At 35.0% G+C, this 20,136-nt stretch overlaps 1 protein-coding gene across 1 annotated transcript; it reads right to left on the bottom strand.

Moving 5' to 3' along the window:
* Window positions 1–1,608: 1,608 nt before the first annotated feature.
* LOC105803774 (AAA-ATPase At1g43910) lies at window positions 1,609–3,390 on the bottom strand. The gene is made up of 2 exons (XM_012636167.2): window positions 2,386–3,390; window positions 1,609–2,296 (listed from the first exon to the last, which is right to left on the bottom strand). The coding sequence occupies exons 1-2, from the start codon at window positions 3,388–3,390 to the stop codon at window positions 1,826–1,828; spliced, it is 1,476 nt and encodes a 491-aa protein (XP_012491621.1). The 3' UTR covers window positions 1,609–1,825.
* Between the last annotated feature and the right edge of the window lie 16,746 nt (window positions 3,391–20,136).

A 20,136-nucleotide genomic window follows, 5' to 3' on the forward strand; every position in this document is an offset into this window, starting at 1 on the left:
CATATAATTAGATTAATGTTGGAAAAAAGATAAGTGTTATTTGTTAATGTACCGTCTTACCCTTAACATCTTTATATTTTTTTATAATTTTAAAATATTAAAATATAACAAAATATTTAAATATTTAAATTTATATTAAAATTAAAACAATAAAATAAAAATATTACTATTTAAAAACAATATGTTAATATTATTACTTTTTATAAAATAATAAATATATAAATTTATTAAAATAATAAAAATATTTATATATTTATAATTATAAAAAATTCAAATATATAATTTTATATTAATTTACATAAATTTATAATTAAAAATTTTAAAAAATATATTTTTAAAATTTAAATTTAAATTTGGGACGAACTAGGTCAACCCAAGCACAAAAAATTCTTGTCCAAGTTTGAGCCAAGACGGGCTGGGTCTACTAGGTCGAGAGAGTCACCCAACTCATGAATAACTCTACTTGTAATCTATGGTTGTTGGATGAGGATAAAAATAGAACTAGAATAATTAGAATTGAGTAAAAATTATTGATATTTAAAAGATTCCTTGAAATAGGTGAAAGTTATCACCCAACTTGAATAAAAAATTTACATGATCATATTTTTTTGGAAAGGAAAATTCATTAATTCATTACATGAATGCATCCATACAATTCAGGAAAAAATAATAAATACTTGTCATAGGCGTGAAAGGACAAACTCCAACACAATAATAGTTTCAAACTTCAGAACCAAATGAACAATACGACACGTTGACAATTGACTTTGTTACAAATCAAGAATGACATATTTGGCGTGATTGCAATAATTTAATACGATAAGAAAATCAATTCCGAATGATCCAAAGTGGTGAGCAAAAAGCGACAAAAGAATCGAGCATCTACTAAACTGGAGAGGACGACAATAAAATCTTCCTTAAAATCATTTGCAAAAGAAAAACTACATGCATAAGTAATCACAATTATGGGGGATTCGAAAACGTTATTCACAAATGTCAATCAACAACAAGGGACAAATCTGTTATCAGGACGATTATTCATGATATTCAGAGTAATAAATCTCGTTTTCAGAAAATTACTTTCAGATTTATTCAAAGAACAGAAAATGGCCAAGCTCATATTCTCGCAAAAGATGCACTTACAAAAGGGGAAGAGGTATACTTGATAGTTCCAGAAGAAAGACGAGCACAAAATCCAAATTGAAGAGAGACGAGGAAGAAAAAATGAAACGGTAAAAGAAAGCAAAGAAGGAGATTTCTTGGAAGTTGTTGCTATCTTTTTGAAACAGACCTGATGTTCTTTTGAAATGAAAAGGCTAGAAGAGTAATGGATACAGGCTGTTTGAAGTGACTGGGGAAATGACGGTTGGTTTTTATGCTTCTTTTATTTTATTTGTTATTTAATTAGGTTTTTTTTTTAAAGTCTGAACATTTTAGTCGGTTGGTTTATGGGTTGTTTTAATTTGCAGACTATGCCTTTGTTTTTAGACCAGCCCAGCAATGTTATGGGCTGTTTTCTTGTGTTTTCTTTTATATATTATAATACCTCAGTCAATTATTCAAAAAAAAGTGCTATAATGATAGGCAAAACTTCTTAGACTTGTTAAATAATGGAAAATAATAAATAGATAAATATATAACTTAAGACAACAGAGTTCAAATTAACTCAAGAAATCATTTATTATTTTGAAATACACTATAAAAACAGATTAAAAAGTTTACAAATAGCCATCACAAAAAAAAATTACTGATCACCGATGAAATTTCAATGAGACACCGTCGTCTTCCCATCACTTCTTATTCCATGACTTGCCAGATAGCTAAACTAAGTCAAATATATGCATCTTGTTTCGGACTCAGCAAGCATTGAATTTTGTCTTTCAACCTCCATTTCTTCTGTTACTTCCTCTTCTTCAATACTATTTTCCTTCTCTGCTGCTTCCTCTATATCCTTCTTCGCGTTAAGAAATTCAATGAGACTTTCGAGTGCAACTTTTGGTTCATTACTGATCATTAGTTGTTGTGCCACTTCAGCTGGAGTAACCTCCACACTTTTAATCAGATCATCAATGCGGCCAAACAGTTTGTCGTCTTTGATCCCAAGATATGAAGCTGCAAGTTTTCTGAATCCTGCTGGACTACAATATCCCATGTAAATATGCACGTCCATTCGCCCTGGCCGTAGCAGCGCCGGATCTAACTTTTCTTTATGATTTGTGGTGAAGATTATGATTCTTTCGTTCCCACAGCTCGACCACAATCCATCAATGAAGTTGAGTAAGCCTGACAGTGTTACCTACAGAATCATGTTAAATTAGTCTTTAGAAATTTGTTTTTTTTGAACTTTAATGAAACCAAGGTAAAGTAAAGAAACAAATGAATTACCCCTGGATCGATAGAGAAGGGACGTTTGGTTTCATCTCTATCTTCATCATCATCATCTTCTTCTTCACTTTTTTCCTTGACCTTGGTTCGATTATGTGACACTTTTGTGCTACAATCTATGTCTTCAATAAGCAGAATGGAGCGGTTCGTGGTGGATGTGAGTATGCGTCTGAGATCGGAATCGTTTCTAACGCTTTGAAACTGAAGATCATATACATCATATCTCATGTAATTCGCAATTGCAGCAACCAGTGATGATTTTCCTGTCCCAGGTGGACCATACAAAAGGTACCCTCGTTTCCAAGCCCTGCCAACGTTCTCGAAGAACTCCTTGCGTTCCACGAATGAGTCAAGATCCTTCATTATGAACTCCTTAAGGTGGGGCTCCATTGCCAGGGTCTCAAATGTTGCAGGGTGCTTGAAAACTGTGGGATCCCACATGGAGCACTCTTGATCGTATGTGTAAATACTGAGGCTCTCACTCTTGTTTATAATTTCTTGTGCAGTCTTGTTAATAAAAGGGAAGTACCTTTGCTCAACTCTTTCTCTATCTCTTTTCTTGCAGGTCAAGCTGAAGAATCTCTTAGGGGGGACGTAAAACTTTTTTGGGTCAATGGAAGATAAAGTCCATTCCAAGCGCATGCCATCATAATTATCCTTGATCCTGCAATCTACAGGGATGCTTCGTTTTGGTGGTGCGGTGGGATCACTGGAGTCATCGGAACCTACGAGAATACTGTCGCTGGAGGGTCCAATTATGGTGGGCAAGTATATCTCCGCAGCTCGAAACATTTGGTTATCGCCGGCGCGCCATCGGTCTTCAATTATGAAGGTGAAGTCTGATGAGAAGTAAGCAGCTGTGAAGTCGTAAATCTTAGAGGCAATGTAGTTTTGCATCCTTTCAGGGAGCATTTCATTTAAGATGGTACGGAATAACATAGCCATGGCTGAAAAAGAGGCATAAGCGGAGAGAATAGTAGACAAAGAAGGTAACTCCTTCAACATTGTACCCAATCCTATATCCTTCTGTGTTGCTTGTTCTGTTTGAGAAAAAAATCAATGGAGAAGTTGAGTGAAGGGTGAGGAACACTCAGTACATTTGCATTCCCTTGTATATCTCATAAGATTAGTATGCGAAACTGTGGAAATCTCCTGGAAATAAACATGAACAGTGTGAACAGGCTAATGGACCCACTTCAGCACTCTATAATGTATAGGAGGATTTTAAATCATCAGCTTCTAGGAAGCCATTAAAAAGGTGAAATTCATCTAGTGGAACCATATTTTATGTTTTAAACATGATTTTTAATCATATAATATTTGTGCAGAAAGTTGTAATATTGAACTGTATTGCAAACTTTAAACATTAAGAAATTAAAAGTTGTTTGACATTGAGTGAATGTTCATATGCATGCCTTCCTGGCACTTAAAGAACTATAGCCCCTCCGAGCTATAAAAATTAGTCAGGGTATGTCTGCATACATTTGTGGTACACGATATAATATAACTAATATATAAACTTATTAAACAAGCATCTGAAATCCTGTATCAGAAAAAAAACAGTATGAAAAGATCAACCGGCCATGAATGATTTTGACTCCATAAAAAAAATTGAAAAAAATTCAAAACAAACAATTAGAAATTAACGAAGAAGAAAATTCAAAGATGATTAACCGGCCATGAATGATTTTGACTCCATGCTCCTTTAAATTCCTTACAATTCAATAAGTCTAACCAATCTTTTACGATGTAAAAGGGAAAGAAATATCAATAATCTTGACAAATTTAAATTCTTGTTATGTTTAAAATATAAAATATAATATTTCAGAAAATTCTTTTAAGTGATCAAAATTAAATTGTAATTTTTATGATATTAAAAATATAATTTCACCATTTTGATACCCTATATCTTTATAATTTTAAAGGATCAAATTAATGTTTTTATTATTTTTAAAGGAGTCAAAGTGCAATTTTACCTTTAAAATTTTAAAGATTTTAAATAAATTTTTCTATTTTAGAACGGCGCTTAAACTAATTGAAAAACAAAGGAGTTTTTTCCTTTACATCTAAAATTAATTTAATCATAACCTTATTTTAAGTTTAATAAATTTAATTTAATAAGATAATTTACCATTAAACTCATAAAAATATTAATTAAACTTTAAAATTATCCTGATCCAAAACTTCAAAATTTGTTATTCACAATTTAATCTAATTTTATGGTCTATATTTAAGATTCATGACCACTAATTTTAATGATCTTATCTCTAAGGTTTGAACTCTTATCTTTTATTAGAAGCGTAATGTGTCTTACCCTACACCCAACATTCATTGGTTACTATTAAATAATTTATTATGTCCTATATTTTAAAAACATATAGTAATGTAACATATACATTAGTCCATTTTTTATTATAATTGGACAAATATTATATTTTTCTTATTTTATTTTTAATAAATGTAAAAAAAATATTTTTTTTTTATTTTGGGTTTTATGAATAGCACTCGTGATAATTTTTTGTCTAAAATTCTTGTTGTTCGAGAGGTTTTTCCTAGCTAAGGTTTTTACATTTGAACGATTTTATAATGGAGACTGATAGTCAATGTCTTTGACAAGCTTTCCATCATGGTTATGAAGATGCCTTGGACTCAAGATTATTACTTAAAGATTGTTTTACTATTGCCTCTATTGTAACATCCCGCCCGACGAAGTCCTAACTATTTAAGTGTTGTTTATAAAAGTAAAGCTTAAGGGTAAGTTTCAAGTGTCCAATGTTAGGACTCAATTAAGTGTACAACGTATACGATATTATGAAAGAACATCTGAATGCACCAGTGAAGCCCTGGTCTGGAAGAAAGGAACCCATGGCGAACTCTGGTATTTCCAGCATATAGGATATTCTGAAAGAACAAAGCTTATGACTAACTTTGAAGAAAGGTAAGTATAACGAATCAAGGAGTGCTGGTAAAAATATATTTGAGTAAGGCACATAGTATAAAGAAGTACTATTGGCGAAGTAGTGTTCGCCCAAAAGCCCTTTTCAGTGTATAGAACGGGCAGACTCCGACATGAAAATAAATAGACAAGGACTCCCCGTCAGATTATGATGATAAGTGAAATATAAGTGGTAATACAAAAGGAATGGTTATAAGGTATGAGTCCACCAGTGATATAGTACATCCAGTGACCAATGTGGTCCAATGACAGCTAAATTGTGAGGAAAGTTGGTTAGGAATTAACCGAACGTGAACTAAGAAGGGTTAAGAGCTAAAAGAGTAATTGAGTAAGTTCTTAGAGGTGGGAAATTTTGATAAGGCCACTCAGTCTTGATGTGATGTTTACCAAGTTCCCATAGAGACTTGGGTTAAGTTAAAAGGACACTCCGATTGGGTTAGGAAAAAGGTTATCTTCTTTTTCTTTCCCTCTGAAAAACAAAAAGGATTTAGGACTAAAGAGAGATAAAAACATTGCTCTAAGCTGAGTTAGGAATCTTGGATATCTCTAGTGATTTTCTTCATTACAGGGTACATTTTGTGACTTTGTCTGTCAAACATATATCTGTAAGTATGATTGAAGAAACATGGCTTTGAGAGATGCCTGGATTTAAAATGATGATAATGGTTACCCGGATAGGTTCTAACGAAGTGTTTCTATTCTGCAAGGTAGAGAAGGTTGTAGCATCTTATTGAATGACGGATCTGAAGGCTAAGCTACTTTTTGAGGTTATCAGGTGAGTTTCTAAATCGATTCATGCATGTATAGTATGCCTCCTAGGAACTTCTATGCTAAGTAACCAAATTGTGAAATAGAACTAGTGAAATGAGATCTGATGACATTGATGAGGAATATAAGGTTTATGAACTTGTATGTATGGATAACATGAAATTTCATGGTCAAAGTATGAAACCTAAATCTTGAGGTTAAAGTATGCTTGTGTCTGGATAATGGAAATGTGTTAATGTGTCTGAAAGGTTTGGGTGTGTCTATTACGAGTAAGTCAAGATATGATGAGTTCATGAAAGATGGGTCTAAGTATGAAGAGTTTGTATCTGTCTCTAAAGTCGTCAAAGGGGTCCGTCGAGACTAAAAACACGAATCTCTGAAACGACAAGTCTATGGACATGGCATTAAATGACCATATCGTGTAAGACCATAACTGGTGGGTCATGACATCATATGGGAAGAAGACCATGTAATGGCCCAAATTTGAGGTTATCGGAACAGTGGTTTCGGGACCACAAATCCGATGAGAAAAATTTTATTTTTCTTATATTTTTATGGTCTACAATTTCACAAAATGATTTCGTGAAAATTTCGTTCGAAAATTTCGACGTTTGGGCACTCAATTTAGTCAAAAGGACTAAATTGTAAAAGTGCAAAAGTTGAGTTCTACATGTTAGAGGTGTCCAATTGTTATGAAACTTTAAATTAGAGGTCCTTATATGGTAATTATACCATTGGTAACTTGGTAGACAAAAATGGACATGAGATAAGTGAAATAGAAAATTTTTAAGTTAGGGGCAATTTGGTAATCTAGTAATTAAAATGAATTAAAAGGGAAAAAGATGGCAAAAATCATCATCTTCTTCATATGAACGAAATCAGCAAGGGGGGAAGCCATAGTTAGGGTTTTCAAGCTTCCAAGCTCCATAGTAAGTGATCCCAAACCCCGTTTTTAATGTTCTTTACGTTTTTGAGATCCCGGTAGCTTAATTTAGCTTATTCTAGCAATAATTTAACCTAGGGTTTATATTTGGAAAAATACCCATAGGTGAAAAGTGTTTATTTTGATGTTTTATGATAGAATATGAAGCTATAAATTATGTTAAACAACTTTTGCTAAGCGATTTTAAGTGAAAACGAGTAAAACGACATAATCGGTAAAAATACCTAATGTTCATAAGTACATGTTAGAGTGGGAATTTGATGTTGCCATAGAAGGGAAAAATGTTCATAATGTTATAAAACATAAGAATAAGAGATGAAGTTTAATTTCCGAGCCTTGGGGCAAAAATGTAATTATGTAAAAGTTTAGGGCAAAATTGTAATTTTGAAAAGTTAGAGTCGAGGGATGTTTTGATGAATGTGATTATTAAATAAGTTAAATTTACTATTTTAGATCAAGAAGTACGAAACTCGAGGTTAGACAAAGGAAGAATAAAGTTGAAGACTAAGTTGGTGAATTTGGCTATAATTGGTACCGAGGTAAGTTTACGGTAAATAAATGCAATATTTCAATATTTATTATTAATGCTGTTAATTTCCAGCAATTATGAATTTATTTTATGAATTTATTTGATGATGATCCAAGCATGAAATGATAGAGAATTAAAATTTAAAAGTCCAGTTGATACATAAGGATGGTCTTGGATACGAATGTCATGACATTTGGGTAAAGAGATCTCATGTAAGACCATGTCGGGACATGGCATTGGCATCCTTAAGATCATAAGAGGTCCTCTGAAGACCATGTCGGGACATGGCATGGGCATCGAGACAAGAGGTCCCATGTAAGACCATGTCAGGACATGGCGTTGGCACCGAGATGAGAGGTCCCCCGTAAGACCATGTCTGGGACATGGCATGGGCACCGATATGAGAACATCCCATGTAAGACCATGTCTGGGACATGGCTTTGGCATGTTATTATCAGAAGAGACCCGAGTATCCTTATTATTCCAATGTAGCTCAACGGGCTTGTAAACGAATTATGTTCATGAAAGTTCAGTTTAAAGCATAAATGGCAAGCTCAGGTAAGTTGTAAGACTTAAGAACTTATTATACTATCAATTGATGTTCAACGATGCAGCAAGAGTTGAGTAAGTTATGCACACAAGTATTCTAAGTAAACAAGTAAGAGAACTAGTATGAGATTAACTAAAGAGTAAACTAGAGATATAGTCACTTGAGTTTAATTATTTGTGTGTAATGTTGTTATTTATTTGCTAGTAAACTTACTAAGCTTTATGCTTACTTCTTTTATTTCTCTTTCTCTTATAGTATTGCAAAGCTACTTCAAGGATCCTAAAGAAGTCGGAGATCGTCCACACTATCAACCACAACCGCTTTCGGTATTTTATGTCAAAACACGTTTGAGTTATGGCATGTATAGGGATTTAGTTATTTTGTATGTTTGTAATGATGATTTTGCTAATGAGTGATGTGTAAGTATTTGATGATGTATGATCATTAAAATGGTTAAGGATGAAGGTGTTTGTTGTTATGAAAGATTAGGTGATAAATTATGCATGGAAATCATGAAAGGATAAAATTTGGCAAAGAAACAGAATTCAGGCAGCACAGTGACGTGAATTTGAAAAATCACCTAGGATGGTATAAAATGAATTAGAGGGTGAATGATATATGGAATTAAATCTTGTTGAGTCTATTTTATGGAAAAATAACAGTGTAGCAAAAGGAAATTTATATTTTAAGATATGTGAATTTTAGTAAGATAGGGTCAGAACTGTTTTGGAGTCCCTGTTCTGAGTTTAGAAAATAATTACAAATTGTAAAAAATGGTTATGAGTTGAAATTTACATGCTTAGATTCCTTAATGAGTCTATTTTCTGTAGGAACAAGTGGGAATAGCATATGAAAATCCTATAATGAGAAAAGTTATTTTTAGTAACAAGAGGGCAGAATAGTCGAATGGTGAAACAGGGGAGACTTTAACTAATAAACTGTACTAATTGGCTGAACCAAAAATTCTAAAAATTTTATGGTAGGAAGATATATGAGTCTAGTTTCAAGGAAAATTTACGGAGTTAAATTTTGAGTTCCGTATCTCAAGTTATAATTAATTTAGTGACCGCTGTGCAATTGGACAGTTTTGCTGTAAATAGTGAAAATAAATTTTCAAACCTAGTTTTTATGCTCCGAATTGTTAAGATAAGCTAAGTAATGCCTCGTGCTCGACTCCGGAAACGGTCTCGGGTAAGGGGTGTTACATTTTGTTGGTATCAGAGCAGGTTTAGTCGATTCTCGGAAATATGCAGTATGAATAAGAGTCTACCTATACATGCCATACTTATATATTTTGATAGTGTGACGACTCCTGACGATTTTAAAATGTTTTCTTTTATAGTTATGGATCCTGAACGAGCTGGTATAGATGAAGTAGAAAGTAATGCGCCTATTCCCGCAGAAGGGACGGTGCCATCAGATGTTAATGTTAGTGAAAGGCCTGCATCAGTTAGACAAGGAGAAGGAGCTAGAGAAGCCTTCTTCCAAGCCATGAATGATTGATTTGCCGAGTTCGTTCGTACGAATCCGGCTATAAGACCTCCACCCCCTCAAGAATCACAGGTTCCCCATGTAGCTTCCCCAACTGCAGGTATAGTTATCAGGGAGAGACCACCTGTTGATAAGATTAGAAAGCAAGGGGCTGAAGAATTTCGGGCTACCAAAGATGATGATGCGTAAAAAGCGATTCGGCTTGAGAATACAATCGTGGTTTTGAAGAATTATCTTGTACTCGGAAGAATGTATAAAGTGTGTTGTTTCACTTCTTCGAGATTCACTTACCATTGGTGGAAGACCCTCGTGTCAATAGTACCAAGTGAGAGGGTTACATGGGATTTCTTTCAGGAGGAGTTCCGAAAGAAGTACATCAGCCAGAGATTTATAGATCGAAAAGGAAGGAGTTTCTTGAGCTAAAACAAGGTAAAATGTCGTGGATTTGAATATGAACGCGAATTTGTCAGACTTAGTAAGTATGCTCGGGAGTTTGTATCCACTGAAGCTAACATGTGCAAGAGATTTGAAGATGGGCTTAATGATGACATCCGACTATCAGTGGGTGTATTGGAAATCAGAGAGTTTGTTGTTCTGGTAGAAAGAGCTTGTAAAGTAGAAGACTTGTTAAAAGAAAAAGAGAAGAGCAAAGCTGAAGCTGGAGCGCAGGATACAAAGAAGAGGCAAATGAGTAAATCATTTCGGTCTACATCTAAGAGGCCTAGGGAGCTCTCTAGCGGATCACATTTTCCACATATATATTCGGTCCGAAGCAGAAGTAGAAGATTCGAGGGTTTTAGAGCTCAAACCACTACAGTTGCAAGTACAGGCAGTACTCGACCTCCTAGGCCTGAATGTTCTCGATGTGGGAGACGCCACCCCGGAGAGTGTAGAGCAGGTGAAAATGTTTGTTTTAGATGTGGAGCATCCGATCACTTTATTCGGGATTGTCCTGAAACAACTAAAAGAGAAGAAATAACGAGTGCGAGATCAGGTAATGCTCCTACCAGAGGTAGACCGCAGAGAAACCCAGGAGTGGGGGCGAGTAATAGGGGTGCATCCAGAGATTCAGCGGTTAGATCGGATGTTAGAGCACTGCAAGATCATATGCTATTCGAGCTCGTGAAGAGGCGCCCTCTCTCGATATAATTACGGTACATTTTCTCTTTATGATACTATCGTTATTGCATTAATTGATCCTGGCTCTACACATTCATATATATGCACGAAATTAGTATTTGTTAAAAATTTGTCTGTTGAACCTACTGAATTTATGGTTAAAGTCTCTAACCCCCTGGGCCAGTTTGTGATGGTGGATAAAGTTTGTAAAAATTGTCCACTGATGATAAAAGGTATTTGTTTCCCGGTTGACTTGATGTTATTGCCTTTTGATGAGTTTGATGTGATATTGGGCATGGATTGGTTAACTCAGCATGACGCAGTAGTAAACTGTAGACAGAAATATGTTGTACTGAAGTGCCAGAATGGAGAATTACTTCGGGTTAAATCTGATCAGACAGATGAATTATCTGATGTAATTTTAGTGATGTCAGCTCAGAGGTGTGTCAGAAAATGGTATGATGTTTATTTGGCGTATGTGTTGGATACTAAAGTATCTGAGTCAAAGATACAGGCAGTGCCAGTTGTATGTGAATTTTCTGATGTGTTTCTAGAGGAATTACCAGGGTTGCCACCAGAAAGAGAAGTGGAATTTTCTATAGATTTGATTCCGGGAACTGCCCCAATTTCCATAGCTGCGTATCGTATGGCTCCTACAGAATTAAAAGAGTTAAAGGCACAGTTACAAGAACTTGTTGATAGAGGTTTTGTTCGTCCGAGTCATTCACATTGGGGTGCTCCAGTTCTGTTTGTGAAAAAGAAAGACGGGTCTTTGAGATTGTGTATTGACTATCGGCAGCTTAATAAGGTAACTATAAAGAATAAGTACCCGTTGCCTCGAATTGATGACTTATTTGATCAACTAAAAGGTGCCACAATATTTTCAAAGATTGATCTCTGATCGGGTTATTATCAGTTACGGGTAAAAGAGTCAGATGTGCCAAAGACAGCTTTCAGAACCAGGTATGGGCATTATGAGTTTCGGTTATGCCGTTTGGGTTGACTAATGCACCGCAGATTCATGGATTTGATGAACCGGATATTCGGACCGTATCTAGATAGGTTTGTAGTAGTTTTATTGATGACATTTTAGTTTATTCTGGATGAAACCGAGCATGCGAACATTTGAAAATAGTGTTGCAAATTCTGCGTGAAAAGAAACTTTATGCTAAATTCAAGAAATGTGAATTTTGGCTTGAGAGGTAGGTTTTCTCGGACATATTGTATCCGCAGAAGGCATCGGTAGATCCGAGTAAAATTTCAGCTATTGTCAATTGGAGTCCACCAAGAATGTATCCGAAGTTAGAAGTTTCTTGGGTTTAGCTGGTTATTATCGAAGATTTGTACAAGGGCTTTCTATGATAGCTTCTCCAATGACTCGTTTATTACAGAAAGATGTTAAATTTGAATGGACTGATAAATGCCAGCAAAGTTTTGACCGATTGAAGAAATTGTTGACTAAGCTTTTGTGTTGGTACAGCCAGAATCGGGTAAGGAATTTATTATTTATAGTGATGCATCATTAAATGGTTTGGGTTGTGTCTTGATGCAAGAAGATAAAGTAATAGCCTATGCTTCAAGACAACTTAAGCCACATGAAAGAAACTACCCGGTACATGATCTCGAGTTAGATGCTATTGTATTTGCATTGAAAATATGGCGGCATTATTTGTATGGTGAAAAGTGTCATATTTATACTGATCACAAAAGCTTGAAATATTTGATGACACAGAAAGATTTGAATTTGAGACAACGCGGTGGCTTGAATTGATAAAGGATTATGATTTGGTTATTGATTACCATCCGGTAAGGCTAACGTGGTAGGCGATGCTTTGAGCCGAAAATCTCTATTTGCTTTACGAGCTATGAATACCCGGTTGTCACCGTCTAATGATGGTTCAATCATAGCTGAATTGAGAGCTAAATCGACATTTCGTCAACAAATATGTGAAGCTCGGAGGAATGATGAGAAATTACAAGCTAAACGGGTGCATTGTGAGTCGTAATGATTCGTAATTTTGATTGAACCGATGGTTGTTTATTATTTAGAGGTAGAGTATGTGTACCGAAGAATTCCGAGCTTATCTGAAGATTCTACACGAGGCCCATAGCGGTACTATGTCTGTACATCCGGGGAGTAATAAAATGTATAATGACTTGAAAAAGATGTATTGGTGGCCGGGTATGAAACGTGATATCTCTGAGTTTGTATCAAGATGTTTGGTATGTCAACAGGTTAAAGCTGAACATCAGGTACCTTTGGGGTTGCTTCAACCAATCACTATACCGGAATGGAAATGGGAAAGAGTCACTATGGATTTTGTATTTGGGTTACCGATGTCTCCAAAGAAGAAAGATGCCATTTGGGTAATTGTCGATCGATTGACAAAGTCCGCGCACTTTATTCCGGTATGTATGGATTATTCTTTAGATAAATTGGCTGAATTGTACATATCTGAGATTGTTAGACTACATGGAGTGCCTGTCTCCATTATATCAGATAGAGACCCCCGATTTACGTCTCGTTTCTGGAACAAATTGCAAGAAGCTTTGGGTACTCAGTTGTATTTCAAGATCGCATTTCATCCTCGATGATGGCCAATCTGAGCGTGTAATTCAGGTATTGGAAGATATGCTCCGATGTTGTGTATTAGAGTTTCAAGGTAATTGGGAAATGTATCTACCTTTGATTGAATTTGCTTATAATAGCAGTTATCAGTCCAGTATTAAAATGGCTCCGTATGAAGCTTTGTATGGTAGAAAATGTAGAACACCATTATATTGGATAGAGCTTAGTGAAAAGAAGATACACGGGGTTGATTTGATCCGGGAAACAAAAGAAAAAGTAAGGCTGATTCGAGATAGTCTAAAAGCAGCTTCCGATCGTCAGAAGTCATACGCCGATCTTAAACGAAGGGAGATTGAATTTTAGGTGGGTGATAAAGTATTCTTAAAAGTGTCTCCTTGGAAGAAAGTTCTCGGTTCGGTCGAAGGGTAAATTGAGTCCAAGATTTATCGGACCATATGAGATTATAGAAAGAATTGGACCAGTTGCTTACCGATTGGCTTTACCACCGGAACTCGACAAAATTCATAATGTATTTCATGTATCTATGCTACAACGGTATCGATCAGATCCTTCGCATGTTATTACTCCAATGAAGTAGAAATTCATCCGGATATGACTTATAATGAAGAACAGGTTAAAGTATTAGCACGAGAAACAAAGGAGCTTAGAAACAAAAGGTAAATTTGGTGAAAGTGCTATGGCAAAAGCACGGATTGAGGAAGCAACATGGGAACCGGAAGAGACAATGAGGAAGCAATACCCGAATCTCTTCACTGGTAAGATTTTCGAGGACGAAAATCCTAAAAAGGGGGCGAGAGTTGTAATGGCCCAAATTTGAGGTTATCGAACAGTGGTTTGGGACCACAAATCCGATGAGAAAAATTTTATTTTCTTATATTTTATGGTCTACAATTTCACAAAATGATTTCGTGAAAATTTCGTTCGAAAATTTCGACGTTTTAGCACTCAATTTAGTCAAAAGGACTAAATTGTAAAAGTGCAAAAGTTGAGTTCTACATGTTAGAGGTGTCCAATTGTTATGAAACTTTAAATTAGAGGTCCTTATATGGTAATTATACCATTGGTAACTTGGTAGACAAAATGGACATGAGATAAGTGAAATAGAAAATTTTTAAGTTAGGGCAATTTGGTAATCTAGTAATTAAAATGAATTAAAAGGGAAAAGATGGCAAAATCATCATCTTCTTCATATGAACGAAATCAGCAAGGGGGGAAGCCATAGTTAGGGTTTTCAAGCTTCCAAGCTCCATAGTAAGTGATCCCAAACCCGTTTTTAATGTTCTTTACGTTTTTGAGATCCCGGTAGCTTAATTTAGCTTATTCTAGCAATAATTTAACCTAGGGTTTATATTTGGAAAAATACCCATAGGTGAAAAGTGTTTATTTTGATGTTTTATGATAGAATATGAAGCTATAAATTATGTTAAACAACTTTTGCTAAGCGATTTTAAGTGAAAACGAGTAAAACGACATAATCGGTAAAAATACCTAATGTTCATAAGTACATGTTAGAGTGGGAATTTGATGTTGCCATAGAAGGGAAAAATGTTCATAATGTTATAAAACATAAGAATAAGAGATGAAGTTTAATTTCCGAGCCTTGGGGCAAAAATGTAATTATGTAAAAGTTTAGGGGCAAAATTGTAATTTTGAAAAAGTTAGAGTCGAGGGATGTTTTGATGAATGTGATTATTAAATAAGTTAAATTTACTATTTTAGATCAAGAAGTACGAAACTCGAGGTTAGACAAAGGGAAGAATAAAGTTGAAGACTAAGTTGGTGAATTTGGCTATAATTGGTACCGAGGTAAGTTTACGGTAAATAAATGCAATATTTCAATATTTATTATTAATGCTGTTAATTTCCAGCAATTATGAATTTATTTTATGAATTTATTTGATGATGATCCAAGCATGAAATGATAGAGAATTAAAATTTAAAAGTCCCGTTGATACATAAGGATGGTACTGGATACGAATGTCATGACATTTGGGTAAAGAGATCTCATGTAAGACCATGTCTGGGACATGGCATTGGCATCCTTAAGATCATAAGAGGTCCCCTGTAAGACCATGTCTGGGACATGGCATGGGCATCGAGACAAGAGGTCCCATGTAAGACCATGTCTGGGACATGGCGTTGGCACCGAGATGAGAGGTCCCCCGTAAGACCATGTCTGGGACATGGCATGGGCACCGATATGAGAACATCCCATGTAAGACCATGTCTGGGACATGGCTTTGGCATGTTATTATCAGAAGAGACCCGAGTATCCTTATTATTCCAATGTAGCTCAACGGGCTTGTAAACGAATTATGTTCATGAAAGTTCAGTTTAAAGCATAAATGGCAAGCTCAGGTAAGTTGTAAGACTTAAGAACTTATTATACTATCAATTGATGTTCAACGATGCAGCAAGAGTTGAGTAAGTTATGCACACAAGTATTCTAAGTAAACAAGTAAGAGAACTAGTATGAGATTAACTAAAGAGTAAACTAGAGATATAGTCACTTGAGTTTAATTATTTGTGTGTAATGTTGTTATTTATTTGCTAGTAAACTTACTAAGCTTTATGCTTACTTCTTTTATTTCTCTTTCTCTTATAGTATTGCAAAGCTACTTCAAGGATCCTAAAGAAGTCGGAGATCGTCCACACTATCAACCACAATCGCTTTCGGTATTTTATGTCAAAACACGTTTGAGTTATGGCATGTATAGGGATTTAGTTATTTTGTATGTTTGTAATGATGATTTTGCTAATGAGTGATGTGTAAGTATTTGATGATGTATGATCATTAAAATGGTTAAGGATGAAGGTGTTTGTTGTTATGAAAGATTAGGTGATAAATTATGCATGGAAATCATGAAAGGATAAAATTTGGCAAAGAAACAGAATTCAGGCAGCACAGTGACGTGAATTTGAAAAATCACCTAGGATGGTATAAAATGAATTAGAGGGTGAATGATATATGGAATTAAATCTTGTTGAGTCTATTTTTATGGAAAAATAACAGTGTAGCAAAAGGAAATTTATATTTTAAGATATGTGAATTTTAGTAAGATAGGGTCAGAACTGTTTTGGAGTCCCTGTTCTGAGTTTAGAAAATAATTACAAATTGTAAAAAATGGTTATGAGTTGAAATTTACATGCTTAGATTCCTTAATGAGTCTATTTTCTGTAGGAACAAGTGGGAATAGCATATGAAAATCCTATAATGAGAAAAGTTATTTTTAGTAACAAGAGGGCAGAATAGTCGAATGGTGAAACAGGGGAGACTTTAACTAATAAACTGTACTAATTGGCTGAACCAAAAATTCTAAAAATTTTATGGTAGGAAGATATATGAGTCTAGTTTCAAGAAAAATTTACGGAGTTAAATTTTGAGTTCCGTAGCTCAAGTTATAATTAATTTAGTGACCGCTGTGCAATTGGACAGTTTTGCTGTAAATAGTGAAAATAAATTTTCAAACCTAGTTTTTATGCTCCGAATTGTTAAGATAAGCTAAGTAATGCCTCGTGCTCGACTCCGGAAACGGTCTCGGGTAAGGGGTGTTACAGACCATATAGTGTAAGATCGTAACTGGTGGGTTATGGCATCATATGGGAATAAGACTATATTGTGTAAGACAGTAACTGGTGGGTTATGACATCATATGGAAAATAACAATAAATGTTATTACGCAATATAGTTCTCTGTGTGTTTCAAAATGATAAGGGGCAAACCTCACTAAGTGTGAGTTTAGGCAAATCATTATCGTTTAAAAAATTAGTTAAAGGACGTCTTTGTGGCATAACTTTGGACAAGAAAGCCTTTGTGGCGAGAAGTGGATGTAAATGACAACCTTTGTGGCATAACTCGAGATAGGATAGACTTTGAGGCGAGTACTAGATGTAAAGGATAACCTTTGTGGCATATCTCTAGACAAGAAAGCCTTTGTGACGAGTATTGGATGTAAAGGACAGCCATTGTGACACAACTCTAGACAGGAAAGCCTCTGTGGCGAGTACTGGATGTAAGGGATGCCTTTGTGGCAAAACTCTAGAAAGGTAAGCCCTTATGACAATGTCTATTTAAGAACGTCTTTGTGGAAAATCTTTGAAAAGAAACAACTCTATGATGATCTATGTTAAAGAAAAGTCTTTGTGGTGAGTACTGGATGTAAGGGATGCCTTTATGGCAAAACTCTGGAAATGTAAGTCCTTGTGACAACCTTTGTTTAAGAACGCCTTTGTGACAAATCTCTGAAACGAAACACCTTTGTGGCAATCTCTGTTAAAGGAAAGTTTCTGTGGTAATTTTCGTAAAAGAAGCCTTCGTGGCTATATCTGAAAAGGAACACCTTCGTGGTGCAACGTAAGAACAGGATGCCTTGGCGACAACTCTATAAAAGAAAACTCCTGTGGCAAATACAAATGAAGCCTTTGCAGCTATTTAAATAAAGGAATGTCTTCAAGATAAAATTTTGGATGAATGGCGTGTAAGGGTTTAGGAAAGAATGGTATAAATGGCCTTTGAAGGCAAAGTAAAGATAAGACTTGAAGATTTGGTAAGTAAGAGATAATGTATGGACAAGTAGAAAAAACCAAGTATCCAACGAACTCTTAAAGAAAGGCTCTATATGTAAATGAATTGGTGAATCCCAAATAGTAACAAAAAAATGAATAGTAAAGCTAGAGCATGTCAGAATAGGTGACTAATTCGGGATATGTGTTATAGGCATGTATAGATAGTACCCTGAAGTAAGGAAGATATGAGCAAACTCTATGTTAAGTAATGGGAGTAGTCTACCTAGCTCGAAGGTAGTGGTAAAATCAGTAAGTATGAAATAAGATTTTAAGTTTGTTAATAAGGTGAACGAAATGGTTAAGGACTATGTAAAGATAAGATTTAAGAATAGACATAGAATGTGAAGAGATGTTAAGTATAACATGCTAAAAGAAAAAAAAATGGTCATTTGAGTTTAGACCTCGAATCTGGAGCCTAGTTGTAACACCCTTAACCCATATCTGTCGCCAGAATAGGGTTACAGAACATTATCAGAGTTTATAGAACAAATACAATTAATTCATAACATTTACTATTTATATCTAAAACCAATCATACTCAATCAAATTGTCCCTTAACTGGATCATCGAGGCCCAATTTATGTGTTAGAAACAAATCAAGACTAAATTGGAAACTCGGTGAATTTTTCGCAAAATTTCAAAAATTTTCTTAAGTACAGAGGACACATGCCCGTATGGCCAGGCCGTGTGGCTCACACGTCCAATGACATGCCCGTGTCTTAGGCCGTATGGGCATTCGATGTGAGGCACACGGTCGTGTCCCAGCCCGTGTCCATACCCGTGTAACTCTCTGACTTGATTCACACGGCTAGCCACACATCCGTGTGCTAGACCGTGTGGACAATTTATTTTTTTCAAAAATTAGGTGCAGGGGACACACGGCCAAACCACACACCTGTGCGCATGGTCGTGTGTCACACACGACTGAGACACATGCCTGTGTCTCTGCTTGTGTGGATGAAAATAGGTCATTTTATGGCCACTTTCCTTACCCAAAATTTGGTATACCTAGACACAACCATTTGCACATTCACAAACCATAACAACACCTTCAATTCAAGCCAAACCAAGTTTTATATATAACAAATCATCATATATATTCAAATAACCTAACCTACCAAATTAACCACATACACTTATATGCATACTTTACTAAATTTACTAATTCAAACCATGCTTCAATATACCTATCAATTAACCATTATCTAACCATTTCTAGCATGCCTTATGTATAATTAATTTATACTCATATAAGTTGATTTGAAATATAAACAAAACATAGTTTATAATATGTATACAAACAAACTTTACTTAAAAATCAATCTAACCCTATACATGCCATATAAACCTTAATACATGTTGCAAAAGCTACCGGAGTGAGTTAGATGGTGTGGCTTGATGCGCTGATTCGATTTCCCCTGACCTCACAATAATCTACAAAGACATTAAATAAAACAAGTAAGCTTAATGAAGCTCAGTAAGTTCGATGGTTTTAAACATAAATCTTACTGAACATTGAACATACTATAATCAAATCAAGTAAATAAATCATTCAAATTACATTTCCTATCAATCACAACTTCGATTTATGAATTCACTTATTTTATATCAATTCTATCAATAAATTTATATCTTCTTATATTAATTTCATATGTCACCTACTATCCTTTACCAAATTGGAGAACGACTTACAGATGTGAGTACATCGTATTCAAAAGCCGAAGGCTGCACAGAAGCATACAAGTGCTAAACGGAAACCCATAAGGGTTGAATGGAAGCTCATAAAAGCTGAACAGAAACCCATAGGGGTTAAACTGAAGCTCAAAAGAGCTGAATTGAAACCTATTAAGGTTAAACGGAAACTTATATGAGTTAACTAGAGCTCATGAGAGCTAAACGGAAAGTAAATACGAAAGTTCACAAAAAATGCTGAACCTCGGTTTACTTGGGTAAATTGCCGTCAATTCTTCCTTTGCCACAGAACGATCGTACTCAATCCTGCGTCTCACTTTAGCCGGATGCTCATTTCAAATCATAATATTTCAATATTTCATTTTTATTCAATAATATACTAAATACATAATAAATTTAACAACATTCCATTTTTAACAAAATATTAAATACATAACATCATTCATCAATTTAATATAATTATTAAACTTTAACCATACAAACTTACCTGGGGTAAATTTGTAAATTTTGTAGTAGTTCAGGGACTATTCTGCTAATTTCCCTTTTT

This window comes from Gossypium raimondii, chromosome 11, assembly GCF_025698545.1.
Source record: "Gossypium raimondii isolate GPD5lz chromosome 11, ASM2569854v1, whole genome shotgun sequence".
Classification (NCBI taxonomy): domain Eukaryota; kingdom Viridiplantae; phylum Streptophyta; class Magnoliopsida; order Malvales; family Malvaceae; genus Gossypium; species Gossypium raimondii.

What these genes read in the sequence shown, in the direction of transcription:
- LOC105803774 (XM_012636167.2), bottom strand. Translation starts at nt 3,390, where the DNA reads ATGTTGAAGGAGTTACCTTCTTTGTCTACTATTCTCTCCGCTTATGCC. An exon ending in CCTTCTCTATCGATCCAGGG is followed by an intron (nt 2,297 to 2,385) that starts GTAATTCATTTG and finishes ATGATTCTGTAG; the next exon opens with GTAACACTGTCAGGCTTACT.